The sequence below is a fragment of the Condylura cristata genome, unplaced genomic scaffold (assembly GCF_000260355.1).
Source record: "Condylura cristata isolate star-nosed mole 26May11 unplaced genomic scaffold, ConCri1.0 scaffold00003, whole genome shotgun sequence".
In the NCBI taxonomy this organism is placed as follows: Eukaryota; Metazoa; Chordata; class Mammalia; order Eulipotyphla; family Talpidae; genus Condylura; species Condylura cristata.
In genome coordinates this window covers 24,339,324-24,358,114 of record NW_004567104.1, presented here as the reverse complement: position 1 = coordinate 24,358,114, position 18,791 = coordinate 24,339,324, and the positions used below count along the sequence as shown (strand labels likewise).

Genomic DNA, 18,791 nt, shown 5'->3' with positions numbered 1-18,791 from the left:
ACAAAACAAAACATTCATTATGACTCCAGAACAGAATGTAAACATTTGCAACTTGGATAATATAGAAGTAAATACTATTTAACAAAAGGAGAAACATAAGAACTGCTGGAGTAAAAATGGGGTTACCTCATTAACATCTTTATTTTCATGGAGGTAAGATGAGATAGAAAATAAAGTTGATAGAAAGAGACCTGAAAGTGTATTGAAGTAACAAGTATAATAAATAGAAAAGTGAAAACAATAAACATGACAAAGAAAATATATGAAATGTCTAACTATAGTTCATTACTAGAAAGAAGTCCAGTGTTAACATTTAATGCTGATAAAGTGATACATAAAAAACATGAACATTTTCCAGAACTGTGAAGGTAATTGATATGAGAATGCAAAAGGAAGGCTCTTAAAATAATTTACCACTTAGCTAGAAGTAGGAAGAGATGAGTTAGGAAGCTGTTGGTTTCCAATAGCGTTTCTGTATCATTTGATTGTTGTTACCATTTGATAAAATATGAAAGGAAAGACAAACTCAAAATGACAGGTCTTCTTATTCATTTAATGATATCAAAATAACCTTAGTTGTTTAATATTGCTCTTTTTAAGAATTTTACTCTCAGCCATCTCTTTCCTTCATTCTACATGTGTGTCATTTGATATAATTGCATCCACATTAAAATATTAATTTATTAAATTAAATTAAAAAATAAACATTTGAGATCCTAGGTCTCAGTCTGCTGTATTTCATGGCTAATGGACACTGTGTTGAACAACATGAAATAGTGGTATTTTCCATTAGTGCTGATGTTTCTATAGCCTCATTTTCAGCGAATGTGTCCACACTTCAGGTTTTTACTACCATTCATTCTTGGATGACTCTCTAGCTAAACATCCTGTCCCCTGAGCAACAAGTTATTGATGCACATGTCAATAAGATGACAATATTTTCACTTATGTTCTTCAGTCCAGATTTGATGAGGTACAGTGACTCTATCCAGATTTGATCAAGCTGCATCTCCCATGAATGGCATTTTTTCCTCCCTACTTTCTCTACATTTATGGTTGGAACCATCATCTACAATAGCCTGAAATCGGAAGGCTGTTTAATGTAGCTTGTAGCTCACTTTTCCGAAGCTGATGTCCAGTTAAGCCTCAGCTTATCAGTTCTTCTTGGCATATTTTTTAAATCAGAGCCTCTAGGAGGTGTCATGTTCTACTTCCTATCGGGGTAGCCTACACTTCTGCTCACTGAGCTTTAGTCTAAAGCTCACAGGCTTCCACAAGGGCCACCTGCTAGTGTTCTTTATGACATTTTAAAATCATCACTCAGCTAGTTTTCTTATGCTTTTTTTTAAACCCAGTAAAATGCTATTCCTTATTTCTGTAGTTCTGACACATTCTAAGTGTTACTATGTGTTTTTTTTGAGGTAACCACAACAACAAAATTAGGAAATGAAGACTTTTGTTAAAATAAAAATACTGTTCCAAAAATTAGAGAAAATGCCTAATTTGGTCCTCGGTTCAGTAAAACCAAACCACAAAAGTCCATGGTTTCACAGAAGCTTAAGCTTATGGTTATTGAATGGGGTTGAAAACAAAATGCCTATGGCATCTGTATCATAAAACACATTTACTGATTGCCTAATATCTGTAAATGTCTATGCCAAAGGAGAAACCGGGATACCTTCAAGGAGCTCATAGTCCATGAAAGAAGAAATAGCTTAACAGTTATCTTTAATGTAAGTTAGATTGTAGATCCAGATCCAGTAGAATGGCTAGCTCAGTGTCTGGTCCAACCTTATCTTAGTGGACATTTTATACTGTAAAAATTAGAAAGCTAAAAATTAAAATTCTCAGATTTCTTTGTAATTAGATTCTGAATGTTAGAAAGTTCTAACTCCATCAGTGAAAATACAATTTTCATCAAATTCCATAGTCTACTTGTACTTCGCGGTCCTCATTATACTCTTGAGTTATGTGAGAATTCATTAATATAGGGAACACAAAGAACTTAGCTCACTGCTTTTGAACCCTCAATAAATTCTTGAAGGGAATTTTAAGGAAGAAACTGGAGTAATACACTTCAAGTGCTCAGCTTCAGGGTAAGTAAGGAGGAAGAGGGTAGAATATGTCCCATTTATTTTGTTGGTCAGATCTAGCTGATGTACTGTAGTCCTGGAGCCAGCAATTCTGGTGGAAACTGCTGCTCCTTGGATCCTCTATGTTGCACGGATCTTACTATGTTGCACTTTAGCTGTGTGGCTCCTTAACTCTGATCACTTTCAGAGTTCTACTTAGAGTCTGTGCCTCTAGTCCTTTTAATGAAGTATAAGTACTTAATTCCATATTATAAAATATGCTATTTTAAAATAAAAATGTCCTTTAAATAAAGTTGGTTTTACTATGTGGAGCCAAACCCAACCTGATATATAGAAGATGGACAGGGGGTGTCATGTCTTTACTATTACCAAGTCCTTGGTGACTTTGTGAAGTATGGATGACAATAGTAAATTGATCACTCAGGCCTCAGGTTTTCCCATTTATAAAATGGAAAGTAGCTCCGAAGAAGGACATAGAATTTGCATTCTTTTTATTTTGCCTACTAGAATGATTTATTTCATCGTTATCTTCCAGGACCCCCATGGAAAGGTGCCACATTTGACAACTTTCAGAGAAAGTAGCATATCATGCAAAACCATCTGTAAATTAAATCTTATTTCCTAAGTCCATTCATTTCCCCTAAATTCTCCATGAGGCCATAGGCATGGATTAAAAGAGAAAAAAAAATGTAATAAGAATAGGTGGCATGGTTCTTTGGGAAATTTTTCAATGATCTTACTTGTGTCTTCAAGACAGACTTGAGATTCTCTGTGTATGTATTTCTGCTACTGTGTGATAGCACACTGCTGTGCATATCTAAATTTTTAACTTGATAATTCAAACAACATTCAGCTCAGAATAGGCAGTTCAGGTTGTATTGCATTTTGATGTTATGTGGGCAAGTACTCAGTCTATATTAGGGCACATAGAAAACTGAAAGACATTTTTCAATAAGAAAGCTTTTCTAAGAGGATGGCCTATCTTTGTTTAAGGCCCTGAGATCTCACCAATGATTTACCAAAACAACTGTCCTTAGGTTCTATTTAGTATCTATAGATACTTCAAGCACTACTGGATCTTCAGGTAATATAGTCCAATGGCAAAAAAAGGATGCATCTAATGCCTTCCTTTGTTCTGGATACTACTCAAAGCTGTTAATATTATGTTTACTTGGTCAGTTGCTTCAAATAATATAACCTAATGAGATATATGTGGATTTTTCTTAGTTATAGAAGTGTAGGGATTTGTCATTTGCTTTCACTGATGTATCTCGACATAGCTTAGACAACTAATTCCTTACAAAATTTGCCAGTGTAAGTTTTGGTGACAAAAGTCCTCAGAATGGGGAAGTATATTTTAATGCATGCCAGACAACTGTGAGAATAGATGCGATTTCCTATTTACCCAGTTCCATTAATATATCATCAGTGAAAAAGACCAATGTAGCTTCTTGTGAAATGGAGAGGTGAACAAATTCCCTGTTGTCTACGATAAAACATATGTTTAGAAAATTGATATAACTTTGAGTGTATTTCTGGTCTTGAGAGCTGGTAAAAGTTAAAAATAAATAAAGCTTACCATATAGATTACTGCATATGTGTCAGTTGCCAGTAAATATATTGTTTTACTTAAGCAACAAAACTACATCTGATTAATAGCTGCAGTTAATGTTAGCACCTTATTAAGTGTTCAGTTCTTCATGCCCATTTTGCATGTTTTCTAAACGTCTAATCAAATTCAGCCTTTTAAAAAGAAATTCAAAGTGTGATTACTGAGAATTTCCAAATAATTATTTTAAAATGCCAATTTATACCAATATAAAACTGGAGAACATGTATAGAAACTAATCCAAAGAGTATTAAATCTAGGTGGAATAAATCGTGTTGGGGTTCACAGAATTTATTGATAAGAGTGGACCAGGCTGAGATTATAGGTTCTGTGTTTTTGAACCACTAAGAATAATTCTAATAGTTTTCCTGATCAATTGACTAAAACATGTACCCAATGAGATATAAGAAGCTGAAATGTTAGAAGATGTTATCCAATAGCTTAGTGAGACTGGAATAATAATGTGTATTTATTATGTAAAGACTTCTTACCTACCTTCTAACTAAGGAAATCCAGAGATTCTTCCTTCTCTAATGCCATGAGAAATTATTTTCTTGGGATGGGGGAGGGTCTCACTATTCTGAAACAACTCCATTGTAGTTATTCTCTGTAGTAGGGCATTGCTCCCACTAAAATATGAAAACTAAGTTGAATGAGAATAATGGTATCTAAGGGTAACAGGAGTTGATCACCTGTCTGAAGTCAGATTTCAGTTCATATTTGCTTGTACACTTCAAGAAATATTTGAGCTGTCATTTATTTTGGTTCTAGAGACAAAATAATCAACTAACTGATATTTAAGATCTGTATGTATCAAACTATCTGATAAAGTTTGACTCAACTTTTCATGGTTAGGTTAAGGTACAACACTGCAAGCTAGCCACGGTTAGGGTACAACACTGCAAACTAATCATACCTGCTTCAGTGTAAGAGTTCGATCCCAGGCCCCAGGAGGTGAGCCATGTGGTGCAGCAGGCCTCTCCTGTCTCACCTGCTCCTCCCCTCAGCAGTGCACTTTGGTGATCTACCTATTCTCTCCCCACTCTGTCTCTGGTGAATCCTCTCCCTGTCCCTGTACCTCTGACCTGTACCCTAGTTCTGTGTGCATAAATAAATAAATCTTAAAAAAAAATGTTATACAGGAAAAATAATGGAGGGGGGTGACTGACAAACAAATGTTGAAAATGAAAGCAATGATTACTAGAGTCTAGTAGATTACTAGAGATTAATAAGTATGAATAGTCCATACTACAATGATTTCATTTGTTTCTTGAATGATATTGTTATATCAGGAAAAACTTGCAGAATATTGATGCTAACTATATACTTCATATGAACAGGGAGTATGGTAAAGAAAACCTGGACTTCATTAATGTAATTTATTGACAGGTGACAAACATCTACTTTCTAATCTGCACTAGTCAGTCTATATTTGAACTCCTGTGCCATGTTGAATGCAATTTTTTAAAATAAGTGTTAACCAAACAGAATGGTCCTGTTATAAAAGAGGTGATTTCAATAAGGATTCTGGCTAACCCATTATATAAAGACTTATTGCAGTAGTTGGGTGACTTTCTGTGAAAAAGAAAAATATAACTATCTTCTTGAGTGAGAAACAATTGCCTTTATTTAAAGAGTGATCTTGTGGAAGAGAAAGTTGATGCATTTAAAGAAACTTCAAAATAAGATCTAGTAACAATGACAATTTTTCACTGAAGTATTTATAAAGCACTTGGTGCAATATTCAGGAAAAAAAATTGTGCTAGCTATTCTGCTTAGCAATAGAATTAGCAGTGATAGAAAGAAAACAAGGGGTTATACATCCTGAGAATGTCATTACAGAAGTTGAGTCTGCATCTGCGGTGTGCATTTGGTTGAGTGCATTCCTGCAAGAGGTAGGAGGCTAAATTGGGTGACCTTTAAAATCCCTTCTCATCTCAGTTTCAATGTTTCCAAAAAAGAGTCTTACAGGGATTTGTGAGATGCATGGGGGTAGGCATAATGGACTGGATGTGAGTGGCAAGTTGGTGCTTCAGACCCCAGAGTAGTCTCATCCATAATGTAGTGTCATGACTTCTCACATTTCCATTAAAACACAAGAGTTCATTGAACTGGACCTACTGTTTTCTTACCTCAAATTAACCCAGGATACAGAAATTCAGAGGCATGTTTTGCCCACATTATTAATGGAGATCTATGGAAAGAGCAGTGGGTCAACAATAGGAAATTGAAAGGTTTAGAGTCTAATTCCAGCACTACGAAAAAAAAAAAAAATCTCTTCGACCACTTGGCTTTATTGAAAATGGGAATTGTAAGATATTTACCAATAACTTTTAAAAATGAGTATAAAATAGCTCATTAGATATAAGATCTAGACTCAAAAAGCAACCTCATGACTTCACCTCTCATGTTTCACATTGATTGCAGTTCAGAAATGTAATGCAGCTCAATCTTTTTTTGTATTGGGTTTGAGGCTAAAGAAAGGGTTCAGGAGAGGATGGATAGCATATTTCCTCCTCACGACTACAGAATTACTCTAAGAGGGTGCCATAATAGGTTTAAAGTAAGTACTGATCCATGCTGTTACTATCAAGGTGTTAGAGTTCATCTTTCACCCTTGAGGAACTGGTATTTGCAAGGAAATCAGGAGGTCTGGCCCTAACTGCTTTGGGAGCACGTGGTGGGAGGTGCAGAACTAGGGTGAGTTTACACATCAGTGACTAAAGTTTCCTGCCACTAAGCAAAGAAGTCACTCATGAGCAGCGTCCCTAAACCACAGCTACAGGATGTGGGCACAAACCCTTGTATAATTGTTGGCCAACAGCCAATGAGCATTCATCCCTGTGCAAATACTTGGGCTTTTTTTGTTGTTGTTAACCTTTGAAAACCACAGGCATTAGTCTCTCTCTTTCTTCCCGTTGGCACGAGTCATCTGTTATTCTCTAACTTGGTCTCTTCTGTGTAAAGAATTTCTGAGGAGCTTTTAAGCCTAAATTTAATACTTTTGCCCTCCCCTCTCCTGCCCCACAAAATGCCAGGCAAGAGCTAAAGCTGCTTTATAAAATAGCTGCTGGCTCTGCTGGCTTCCGCAGCTTTGTTTGGGCTTTTCGATCAGATAGGAAATCAGAGAGCTCTATGAGTGACCTTAGTTTTTATGAAAACACAGGCAATTTTTGGAAATCCCCCCTAAACAACGGTGACCTATTGTTTTCTCACCTCAGAAATAACCCCAAAATATGATGCATTGATTTATATGTTACACCATTCCCTGGGACTGGAGATATGTTGAACCAGCTGTGGACCAGGAATAGGAAATTGGAAGCTTTACAAACTAGTCCTAATACTACAAAAAAAAAAAATCACTATCTGCTTTTTGAACTATTTTTTGCAGCTTCTAGGTATTTGCTTCATGTTCTGTGAAATTAAAGTATTGGGTTAGATAGTTTCTATGCTTCCTTAGCCTCACAGCCCTGTAAACAGACTTTCTCAGGGGATAGAGAAAATAAGAATTAACCTCAAGGCAAAGTATCTAAAACTCATATATCTGTTTCTCTTCTCTGCCTTGGAGGATGGCCAAAGAGGCCCAACTATCCTCTAGGAATAAGCATTATGTATCTAAACAGCTGTCATCCTGCAAATTGTAAAGAATCAATGAATCTTGGCTCTGTACCCAAATGTCCCACATCTTGTGATGAAAACCCAAGCTGAATCTACTATAGCATCTGAATTTTTTTTTAAAAGAAAGAGATGGCAAATGATGTGGCAGAGTGTAAGTCAACAGGAAGATTTTCTGACCATTAGAACATCCTAAGAAATCTCTGAGTAATCTGTTGATAGAGCTGCTTAGGCAGTTTCTGAAGGAGAATTCTTAGGGATTTTCTAATGGGGATTTCTTAAGGGGATAAAAATCAGATAAGGATGGCCAACATGGCATTTATATAATGATATTATATGCCTTGTACTTAATGCCTATTCTGCCTAATTCTATTCCTAGTCAAATCTTTGTGACCATTTGCAAACTTTTTTTTTTTTTTTTGGTATAGCTCAGATAATAATCTAAAGGAAAAGTCCAAAATTACATACAGTTTCTCTGGTTTGATGTTGCCTGCTGAGCTAAAGGACAAGGACCCCAAATGTCAAGTGAGGCAATGATCATGAAGAGATTCAGTTCTTAGAAGGAATTGAATTTAGTTCCCTTGGATGTTGTCCCTCTTCCTGATGCAACAGCCATTTTACTCTATAGACAGTGATAAATGCTTTTTATTTTATAAAATAATTTAACTTCATTTCGTTGATTCCTTATAGATCTTATAAGAAGTAGGCAGTAGAGATATCATTGTCTCTGTTTTGCAGATGAAGAAATGAAACCTTAAGAAAGTTAAAGTAATTCTCCAGTATCTCATGTAACTAATTCATTTTTTTCTAACACGGAAGTCTAATTATTTAAACAGTATCAACAATTATTTGACGAATCATGACTCATAGTTTAAATGATTATATCAATCATTTCTCTAACAATCCATTTACAATATCTACTTTACCTAGTCCCTATATGAGTATATCAGGTAAAGGGGGAAAATCACAATTTCAAGGAGCAACACATCCCAAATTTGGCCATTTCTAACTGTAAAACTTTTTTTAAAATTTATTTTGTTTATTTATGCATAGAAGAACTAGTGTGTAGGCCAGAGGTGAAGTTAGGTGTGAGAGGATTCACCAGAGACGGAGTGGGGAGCAGAACAGGCAGATCTACTAAAACACACTGCTGAGGGGAACAGCAATTAAGACAGGAGAGGTCAGCTGTGCTATGTGCATCACCTCCCTGGCTGGGGATTGAAATCATGCTGCAGTAGCTGGCGACAGCTTGAGACTTCAAACTATGCACTTACAAGAAATTCTTACATTGCCATCTACAAATCCCTTCCCATCCACTGGCCATGACCCTGCTTTCTCAGTCCATTTATCAATTTATAGCAGATCCTACTAGGCAGTCTGTTTAATATGAAGAAATATACCAAGCCATCTCTGAGTTCATTCTTCTCTATACTAAACAGCTTTGATGTCATTAAATGACATGTTCTTATTGAAGACTGGAACGCAGAGCTAAGAGAGTTCCCTCTTCTTACATTTATGATCTTCTTCTACTGACAATGCTGTACTGTGTCTTTTGGAAGGTCATTTGGGAACTGTCCATCTTAGAGAATAAGGGGGACAAATGTGCAGAGAGAAGTCAATTGTCAGGCTGATCCTTAAATGGTGACTCGAAAGAATGTGCTGGACATTTCGGAGACTTATGCCAAGAAATGCCACTATCTTGAGGCAAATGGGGATTTGGGGGCAGCAGAGTTATATAACAATTTGCCAATTATACCTGCTGCAGAACCACTGCCAAAACAATCCAACGACTTTTCATTCCACTACTGTTGACAGGACAGCTAAAGATTTCAACATTTCCTTTTACAGTCTGAATAGAAGTCCCCTGCCTTAAGGACTGTAGCAATATTTGCCATGATGTGGGGAAACTGGGTTCTGGGGAGGGGAATGAGAGGGAGACAGAAATTTTTATAGAGGTAAACAAAAGTAAAATGAAATAAAGATTACTCAGGGTATGGGGTTTAAACTCTACATCAAATTGATGTCTATGAAGTATTACAGACAAATCTTTGGAACTGAGAAAAAAGAAAAGAAAAACATTGAAAGTAGGTGCTACATAAGCCAGTTACTTTTTAAATTGGCTGGAATTTTTAGCTAAAACCAACTAAAATATCTCAAGTTGGGATCTTGGGACAGACAAAATGTTGATTGTAATAATGTTTCTGGTGTTTAGCATTAAAGATTTTTTTCAAATAAGTTAAAAAGAAAAGAAAGTAATAAGTTAGAAAGAAAAGAACTTAAATAATGAGAACAGATGAGAAAACTATTGAATTATTTGAAGTTAGAGTTCAGGTAGGGAGAAACGAAGAGGAAATGAAAGAAAAGAGCAATGGAAACAGAGTAATTCAGGAGAATGAAACATATTCCTCAAAAGCCTCAAAATCACAGACACATAGGGAACTCTGAGCCAAAAAAAAAAAAAAAGGAGGCCAGTGGCATTTCTATGTCCACTTCAAAGTGACCTACATCTTTTTCTTTTACATTTTGGGAAAAAATCACATAGAAGGAAAGGATTTACTCTTGAAAGAAAAATGTGGGAAAGAAGAGAGATCAACCATTCGCAGTTCTTGAGCAGGGAGTGATATGATAAAATTATGTTTTAGGAATCTGGCAATCAAGTCCAAAATGGGTTAGAATGAGCTCAGTGAAGTGTGGAGATGCCAATGAAAAGGTATGGAAATTACCCAAAACAGAATTAAAAGCCTGATACAGTAATATAGCTCTGAGGATAGAAAGGAGGAGTATATATCAACAATTATGAAAAGAATGAGCCTTAAATTTGACACCTAGTTATTGAGGTTCGTGTTAAACTACATGACAACATGTTACTAATGTGGTCCTGGATTTCATATGTTGAAACCCTTAAAATCAATGTGATGGTAACAGAAGTTTCCTTTGAGAAATGATTAGGTTATGAGGACAGTGTTCTCTCAGGAATAGGATTAGTGCCTTTAGGAAAAAAGGTGCAAGATGGTTTCCTGCCCCTTCACCATACATAGTCAAGAAGTCTGCAACCCAGAACTGGATCCTTACTGACCATGATGGTATCCTGATCTTAAAATCCCAGGCTCCAGAACTATGGGAAATTAATGTCTATTGCTTATAAATTGTCCTTTCTGTGGTGTTGTTATAGCACCAAACAGAATAAAACAAATACTGTTTAGGTTCAGAAATGGGGAACTGGGGCCATAAAAATGCCAGGGAAATCCAACATTTTGAAAATACTGAATGTGAGTGCTCATTGGAAAACTGATATAGATGACTATCAAACAGAAACAGAAAATTGAAGTGACTCTTCTAAGGAACCTCAGGGGTAGGAATATGGATTTGGAAGTCATTCCGAATAAAACAGATAGTTAAAATGATATAGTGAGATCCCGATGGGGGAGAAAACCAGGATCAGAAAATTCAAGATCAAGACATGGAAATTGTCTCTTTAGAGGATAGAAGGACAAGAAGCAGAGAATCTGAACTGAGTTTATGGTCAGCTATTATTTGATAACATTATTTGATGGGATCAGATTAGGTTATTTTTTTTCCTGTTTTAAGAAAATGTGATTATTCTGTTAAAAGTGTTTCAATCCAAAACTGTGGTGAGCTGAAAAGAAAAGGAGTCTTCGTTGATGACATATCTGTGTACTTGGACACTGAAAAGTGTTTTAAAAACCAATACTCCCACGGGCAAGGGAATAGCCAAGTTTGTTGCGGTTTCCAATGAATGACATTAGTCCTGTGTAGGTTTCAATCAAAATGGGTTCAGTTAACACCATCAGTTCCTTTTCTCTTCCAGATTCCTGGGAGTTCTCATGGGCATTCTGGATAGCTGGAATAAGCTTAGATGTGAACCCAGGCAACTGAAGGGGAAAAGGAAAAGGCATGAAGTTAGTGAGTGTAAAGAAGATGCAGAGACATTTCTCCCCCAGCCAAGTATCACAGTTTAATAACTCTCCAAGGATACAATCATTTTTACTTATTGAGCAAATATTGTTTCTTAGATTTGTTAACATTACTTCTGTCAATCTTTTAACAAGTTAATCAGTTAGTAAATTATGTGCAGAGGAAAGCTAACAAATGCCTGATCTTGTTTATCTTTCTTATTCATAATTTGTACAACATTAAGTATCAGCATATACATATTTTCTGATAATCTATTATACATAAGATACCTGTTGGGTGCTGCTGAAAATTTAAAGACAAGACACAGGTGCTGCCATCCAAGAAGTAGCACAAAATGCTTATGGAATACAAAGAGGGAGAAATCATAGATGATTAGGAATGATTTCTAACGGGACTGTTGAAACAATCCTCAAAATGTTAGTAGAATTCAATAGGTAAAAAGTGCTAGGAGGAATAGCTGAGAGCTGCTTTGTTTGTTTTTGTTTGTTTTTCAAGCCAACATCTCTTCCATTAATATATAAATAGATTGTTATAAATGTTATAAACAGTAATATATTAATATATAAACATCATTAATAAACTGAGAAAAACTTTTTTCTTCAATCGTGTTCCCTTCAATAACATACCTTGAATAACAATTTCTTTAATATCCATCATAGAAAAACTTCATAAAGCACTTTTTTCTTTTTTTTTTCATTTTTTAAAAATTTATTTATGCATACGTAACTGGGATATAGGCCAGAGGCACAGGTGCAGTGATAGGATTCACCAGAGACAGAGAGGAGAAAAGAACAGTGCTGATGAAGTACACTGCTGAGTGGAGCAGTGGGTGGGTCAGGAGAGGTCTGCCTGGCCATGTGGTCCCCTCCAGGATGGGGATTGAACTCATGCTGAAATGGCTTTAGCTTCTTAGTGCTGTGCTTTAACCTGCTGCACCACCAGAGAGGGCCTTCATAAAGCATTTTAAAGAAACTATTATGTGTACTTTACTTTTCTTTATTGGATAATAAACAGTCCTCTGGATTGTAAATGATATAATAAATTGTACTCAGAAACCAAGATTTCAAAATGCTAGGTTTGAGTATCAAAGTATTGAGTATCTCTTGTAAGATACTTAAACAAACACAAGTAGAAAAATAATAATTTTATAGAAAATCCAGCATGTATCAACTCAAAAAGGTGATCAAGGTTGATATTACCAGCCATAAGATATACAGGTATCATGACCTCACAATATAATGTAGTGAAAGGACACATGTAACTAAAACAAAAGCTACCAAAGGTCTAATAATGGGAAAATATCAGGCACATATAAATTAAAATATAGTCTAAAAATAAGTGACCAGTATATATGAAAAGTGTCAAGATTATGAAAATAAAGCTTGAGAAATTTATAATTTGAGGTATAAAAAGAGAGAGACAAACAAACAAATATAATATGGGAGAAAAGACAGCAGACTTTACAAAACAAAAAACATTGAAATAGGAATAAGTTCTGTAGCACATTGCACCAGTGTTTGATTTCCAAGTTTTAATAACTGCATTGTTATTATCTAAGTTGCTACAAGAGTTTACATGACAGGTATAAGGTATGCTGTATTTTTATAATGCTTCCTGTGACTCTAAAGTTCACTGAAAATAGAAAGCTTTTAAAACCTAAATTAAAAAAAAAACAAAACAAAACACAATACTACTCCCAAATTACTCAAATTTCAATTAACCAAATAGAAGTCTTAAAATATAAAGTCTACAGAATATCATTACTTTGTTTCTTTATATGTATGAATATAAAACTATAATGAAAGTATTCAAACATCAGGAAATTTTCATTAAGAATGTGTTTTCTGGGTCTTCCCTGCTGGTGCAACAGGTCAAAGTGCAGCTCTGTGAAGCTATCCAGAGTCATTGCAACGTGAGTTCAATCCCTGGACAGGGAGGTGACCCACATGGTGTGGCAGACCTCTTCTGCCTCACCCACTGCTCCCCTCAGCAGTGTACTTCTTTAGTCTGCCTGTTCTGTTCCCCACTCTGACTCTAGTAAATCCTCTCACTGTACCTCTGGCCTGTACTCATAAATAAATAAATTTTAAAAAAATGTGTTTTCTAACATGAAGTATTTGAATTCACTGAAGAATATTCTACCCAAAATTGTTAAATAATTTCTCTTTTTTTAAAATTTTCTTCTGAACATTTTTCACTGAATGGATCTTTTTCTATGAAACTTCTATAACAAATAAAGGATTTATGCATTTAAAATTATCATTGTAATTAGCTTTCTTCTAACATTAATATTTAATAGAATTATCTCACTGAATGTAGTTTTATCTGCTAATTTGATTTTTTAGTTTACTTCTAGAAAGACTAACTTTCCTCAGGCCAATTTTTCTTCATGTCAAAAAACGGTTCATTTATCAAATATGTAAGTTTAACAAGTTCCTTTAAAACTAATCAGTTTTAACTCATCAGTGTCCTGTGCACATATGAATACTTTAATAAGTATTAATATTGTTAACTAACTCCTGCCAGTAATAGATGAAAAAACACCTAAACAATTCAAGAAATATTTAAAAATCCCCAAACTCTATTCCAGGTATGCTCTAAGTTCTATAGACAGCCAAGAATCTCACTTTCATCAAGCTTGTATTCCAGTAATATGGAACAAAAAGTGAAAGCAGAAACAAGTGATTCAGACAGTGATAAATTATAAGGGAATACTTAAAGGGATAAGGATAAAGAACATTGTGATTGAAGGTTACTTTGTAATCATATTCAAGACAAGTATTTTTGAAAAAGTGAAACTAGATCTCCCAAATTATGAAGAGAGGCCATCATTTGGAGAAGATATTCCATGCAAAACAGAAAATTGCCTGCAAAGTCTGTACAGTAGAGATGAGCTTAGTTTCTTCAATGAACATAGAGAAGACCTGTAAGAATGAGAGCATAGGGACCAGAAGAATGAGTTTAGGAAACTAGACATTGACAATTTTGCAGACCATATTAAGGATCTAGGATTAAAGTGATTTTTTTTTTCAGATTTATTTATTTATGCATACAAACCTGGGGTACCCAGAGGTGCAGGGGTGGTGAGAGGATTCACCAGAGACAGAGTAGGGAGCAGAACAGGTAGATAGGCAAAGTACACTACTAACGGGAGCAGAGGACAGGTCAGGAGAGGTTTGCAGCGCCACGTGGATCACCTCCAGGGTCAGGGATCAAATTCATGCTGAAGTGGCTTTTAGCTTCTTAGTGCTGTGCTTTAACCCACTGCTTCATGAGGAAGGGCCTGGATTAAAGTGATTTTAAGGAGCTCATTTCTATCTTTTTTTCATTAAAAAAAGAAATCATGGTTGCTATGTGGAAAATTCACTCATAAGTTCAAGAATGAATATAATCAAGAAAAATTAATTTGAAGATCACTTTTGTAGTCCAGATAAGAAATGGCAGTAACTTGGAAGAGGATAACAGTGGAAAACATAACTGGAAGAGGATAGCAGTGGAAAACATAACTGGATGAATTGTGGTTATGTTTTGGAGAACGAGTCACAGAAGTAACTAGTCTGATTGAAGAAAGGGTTGTGGGAACAAATAAATCTAAGAAGCCACCTAGATTTTTGATATGAGCAGCTGCATAGTTAATGATTTCACTATGAGTTATAAAAGCCTGATGGGTTGGAGGTAAAGAGGTACAGGGTTAAAAGTTTATGCTCCTGGTGTGTTAATCAAAACCCATGTTTCCCACAATGTCTTTCCATGTTCTTAAGACAACAGTTGTTGTTGTTTTAATTCTATTATCACGTATACTACACCATGTTATTTCTACTTTGGCACTATTGTGGTTTCAAGTCAAGGGGGAAATATCCTCCATATGTAAAGTAGCGGCCCTTGTCTCTACACACCAGATACCAGTAACACCCCCACTGAGGGGAGGACAAAATCTTCCTTTCAAATATGTTGCAAATATGGTATTTATAAGTATGTGTGATCATGTGGGAGAAGAGACCCTGATGAGCAAAGGGTCATGAGGACACAGCAGCAAGCAATGTACTGAAGGAGAGGCAGGCACCTGAAGTCTCTCAGAAAGTTACTGTTCCTTTTTCATAAGACAAGATCATTAATACCATCAAATGCATAGGGGCGATACAAAAACAAAGTAACTTTAATAAACACAAATTATATAAGCTCCGTGTGTGTGTGTGTGTGTGTGTGTGTATACACAATAATTCCTTCAAGATTTAGGAAAACAAAAAGAAAAGAGATGATGGCCCTCCCTAGTGGTGCAGCGGGGTAGGATGCAGCACTGCAAGCTAGCAGCAGCCACTTCAGTGCAAGTTCAATCTCCAGCCCTGGAGGTAACCCACTTGGCGTGGCAGACCTCTCCTGCCCTGCCTGCTGCTCCCCTCAGCAGTGTACTTCTCCTCCAATCAGCTTGTTTTGTTTCTGACTCTGTCTCTGGTAAAGAGTCCTTCCCTGCACCTCTCGCCTGTACTCCAGTTCTGTATGCATAAATAAATAAATCTTAAAAAAAGAAAGAAAGAAAGTAAAGAGACTGAAATTTCTAGTCATATTGGAAAGGAAAACTACTGTCAACAATCAATAAATTATTGATATAATCATCATCAGTATCTTCAAGCTATGATTGCCTAAATACCAAAGTGCAGTTCACTCCACCATTTCCATTGCTAGCACTCTCTGGGCTTCAAGATGACTTTCCATAAATAAACAAATGTTTGTCTGTTGGACTATTGAATGCCGCCACCTTCCTCATCATCTTCATTTCATGAGAACTCTCTGTGGTCTCAAAATCTAAGTGCTACAGATAAGAAGTTGACACTTTTTCAGTCTTAAATAACATGGCATTTCATTAGCATCAGATGCATTCATTGTCAGTCATTTCTGGAGGAAGAGTCAAATAAACACAGCAGCAAGTAATACACTGAAGGAGAGACAGGCAGAAGGACAAGGCCCCAGGTGGCTCTTGAGCATTTCAAGCACCTGAACTCAATCTGTATGACAGGAACATGGTGTCATCTGATATGAATGCCACCAGCCACATACCATACTTTTCTCTAAAAGCTTTTATACACCCACCCCTGGCTCTTTCTTTTATTCTAGTCTTAAAAACAGAGGGTCAAGTTTTAACAACTCCAGTTACCTAGGGGTTGTGTGTTGGTAAGTTTAAGGTATAGTAGTGTGCGTGTGTGTGTTGTGGGGTGAGGCTGTTGAATGTTCTTGACTTTACAGCAATTATTTAGCAGCTGAGTGACTAGGCCCTTGGTTTGCTTCACGTGCTGTCTGCCAGCAGTGCACTGCCTAGAGTCTCAGCTTTCCTTATTATAACCACCCCTTATTTCCTGTTTACATTGGGTTAAAAGACCAGGTTTTATGCCGACAGGCCCACATTCCACAGCTGAACAGGTTTTCCAAGCCTTTAGGCTATATGTTTCAACTTGCATATGTTAGAAGTGAAGCATGCTGGGATTAAGAGTGTGTCTAACCAATGTTGAATACTGGAAACCACTTGGACAATCATACAGTTGAACAGAGGTATGTAGAACCCTTGCACTTTTTACCTGAAATTATCTTTATGGAGCCATTGACTATGGGTTTGGGTGTGGGGAGAGAAAAAGGCAGAAGTTTTACAAAGGTTTCCATAACTTCAAATTTGCATCCTCATGTTATCCCATTTCCCCACCTCCCCCTAGTCAATACACACATAACACACTCATTTTTGACTCTTGCTAAGAAGAACTACTCTTTATCCAACAACATTTCATTTCCTTTTGTTGCAGCTTCTAGTCATATTTATATTAATATTAATATTACTTACTATGTCTTACTCTACCATCTTTGACGCCTCAATCATTCAAACCTGGAGTATTACATCAAATATCATTATACCTATAACTAACTTTTGGATATCTGTATTCCCTTTTCTAGGTTCCCATAAAAATGCTGTGTCTCTATCAAAAGTTATAGTACATTAATTTATAGTATGTTAATTACTTTGCCTACACCATGTCTGTGTGGAGGTTAAACTCCTTTTTCTTCTTAATATCCCAGGTTACTAGCACACTTTTCATTATGTCGTAGTCAATTCCAGGGAGGTACTCAATGAATATTTGTTGAATTGTTGCTAAGGGGAGCCAAGGGTCTAATGATATAATTTATACCTGATGCTAAAACACTGCTTAATTTTCATAATTCCCTTTTAAAAGAAGTGTTAAAAGTCCAAGCAGAGTGAAAAGGATTGGTCTATAAATCACTTTGAATTAGCTACAGAGCATTCATGAGCCATTCATTATTCACCAGCTGGGGTCTCAATCACTAGCCCCTCCCTGCAGGACTCTCCACATACTCTAAAGCCCAGCAAAGCTATGGTGCAAAGAGAGGAAATGAAGCTACAAGTTGCAAATGTGAAGTGAATAAAGCAGTTGAGGATAATTGAGCCTGGTGATAGCTTATCATATTATATTAATGAATATGAACTCACACATCCAGGCAATCACACATAAGAGTTCCTTCAGGTTTAGACCCATTTCTCTTGAGCACTAGAAATTTTGAGGGGTATAGAAATAAAACTATAGGTGTATGGCTTTAATCAATTCATTTAATCATATTAGCACCCTAATTTAAAAAATAGAGATAACAATCCTGATCTCACTGTGTTTTTGATAGGTGAATTACATGAACAAATGCAAACTGTATCAATAAATTTAAAATAAATTATGTAATATTGTATAAGATTGCTTTTATGAGTTGTGATAAACCAATGCAAAATCTTTTTTTTAAAATCTATTTCCACAACTGTTTATATAATACAATTGTGCATGTTCAAATTGCAAAAGGTTGGTGAAGGTTGAAGGAAGCAAGAATGTTTGAACATGATTGACCATTATATACGCATCAGATATCAAAACAGAGTCAAGTCAGTGAGATAAACAAAAGAAAATATAATGATTTTGGCATCACATTGCATAGATTAGTGATGTCTTAAGTAATTGTTAGGAGTTTAGTGGTAAGTACATATTTTAATTTGAAAGTAATTGTTCCCATTTATGCTACTTTTGGTGTGTGTGTTTTACTAACCAACCAATGTCATGACTCAAATTTGGCCCAAAGTTGTAGGTTCTTTTTTTTTAAGAAAAGATTTATTCATTTATATATTCAAGAAGTGGGGTACAGGTCAAAGGTGCAAATGCTGAGAGAAATCACCAGAGTCAGAATGGGAAGCAGAACAGGCAGATCTATTGAAATACACTGCTAAGGCCCTTCCTGGTGGTGCAGCGGGTTAAAGCACAGCACTGAGAAGCTGAAACCACTTCTGAAGAGTTCAATTCCCGCCTGCCCTGGAGGTGACCACATGGTGTGGCAGACCTCTCCTGACCTGCCTGCTGCTCTCCTCAGCAGTGTACTTCATCGATCTGCCTGTTCTGCTCCCCACTCTGTCACTGGTGAAGTCTTTTGCCACCCCTGAGCCTCTGGCCTGTACCCCAGTTCTGTATGCACAAATAAATAAATCTTAAAAAAAAAAAAAAAGA

At 36.1% G+C, this 18,791-nt stretch overlaps 1 protein-coding gene across 1 annotated transcript in view; it reads right to left on the bottom strand.

Moving 5' to 3' along the window:
- Window positions 1–11,015: 11,015 nt before the first annotated feature.
- TPRG1 (tumor protein p63 regulated 1) overlaps window positions 11,016–18,791 on the bottom strand; it is a 107,807-nt gene continuing 100,031 nt past the window's right edge. Inside the window, exon 5 of the mRNA XM_004675089.1 lies at window positions 11,016–11,210. Within this exon, the coding sequence (XP_004675146.1) occupies window positions 11,016–11,210 (195 nt within the window). The remainder of the gene's footprint in view (window positions 11,211–18,791) is intronic.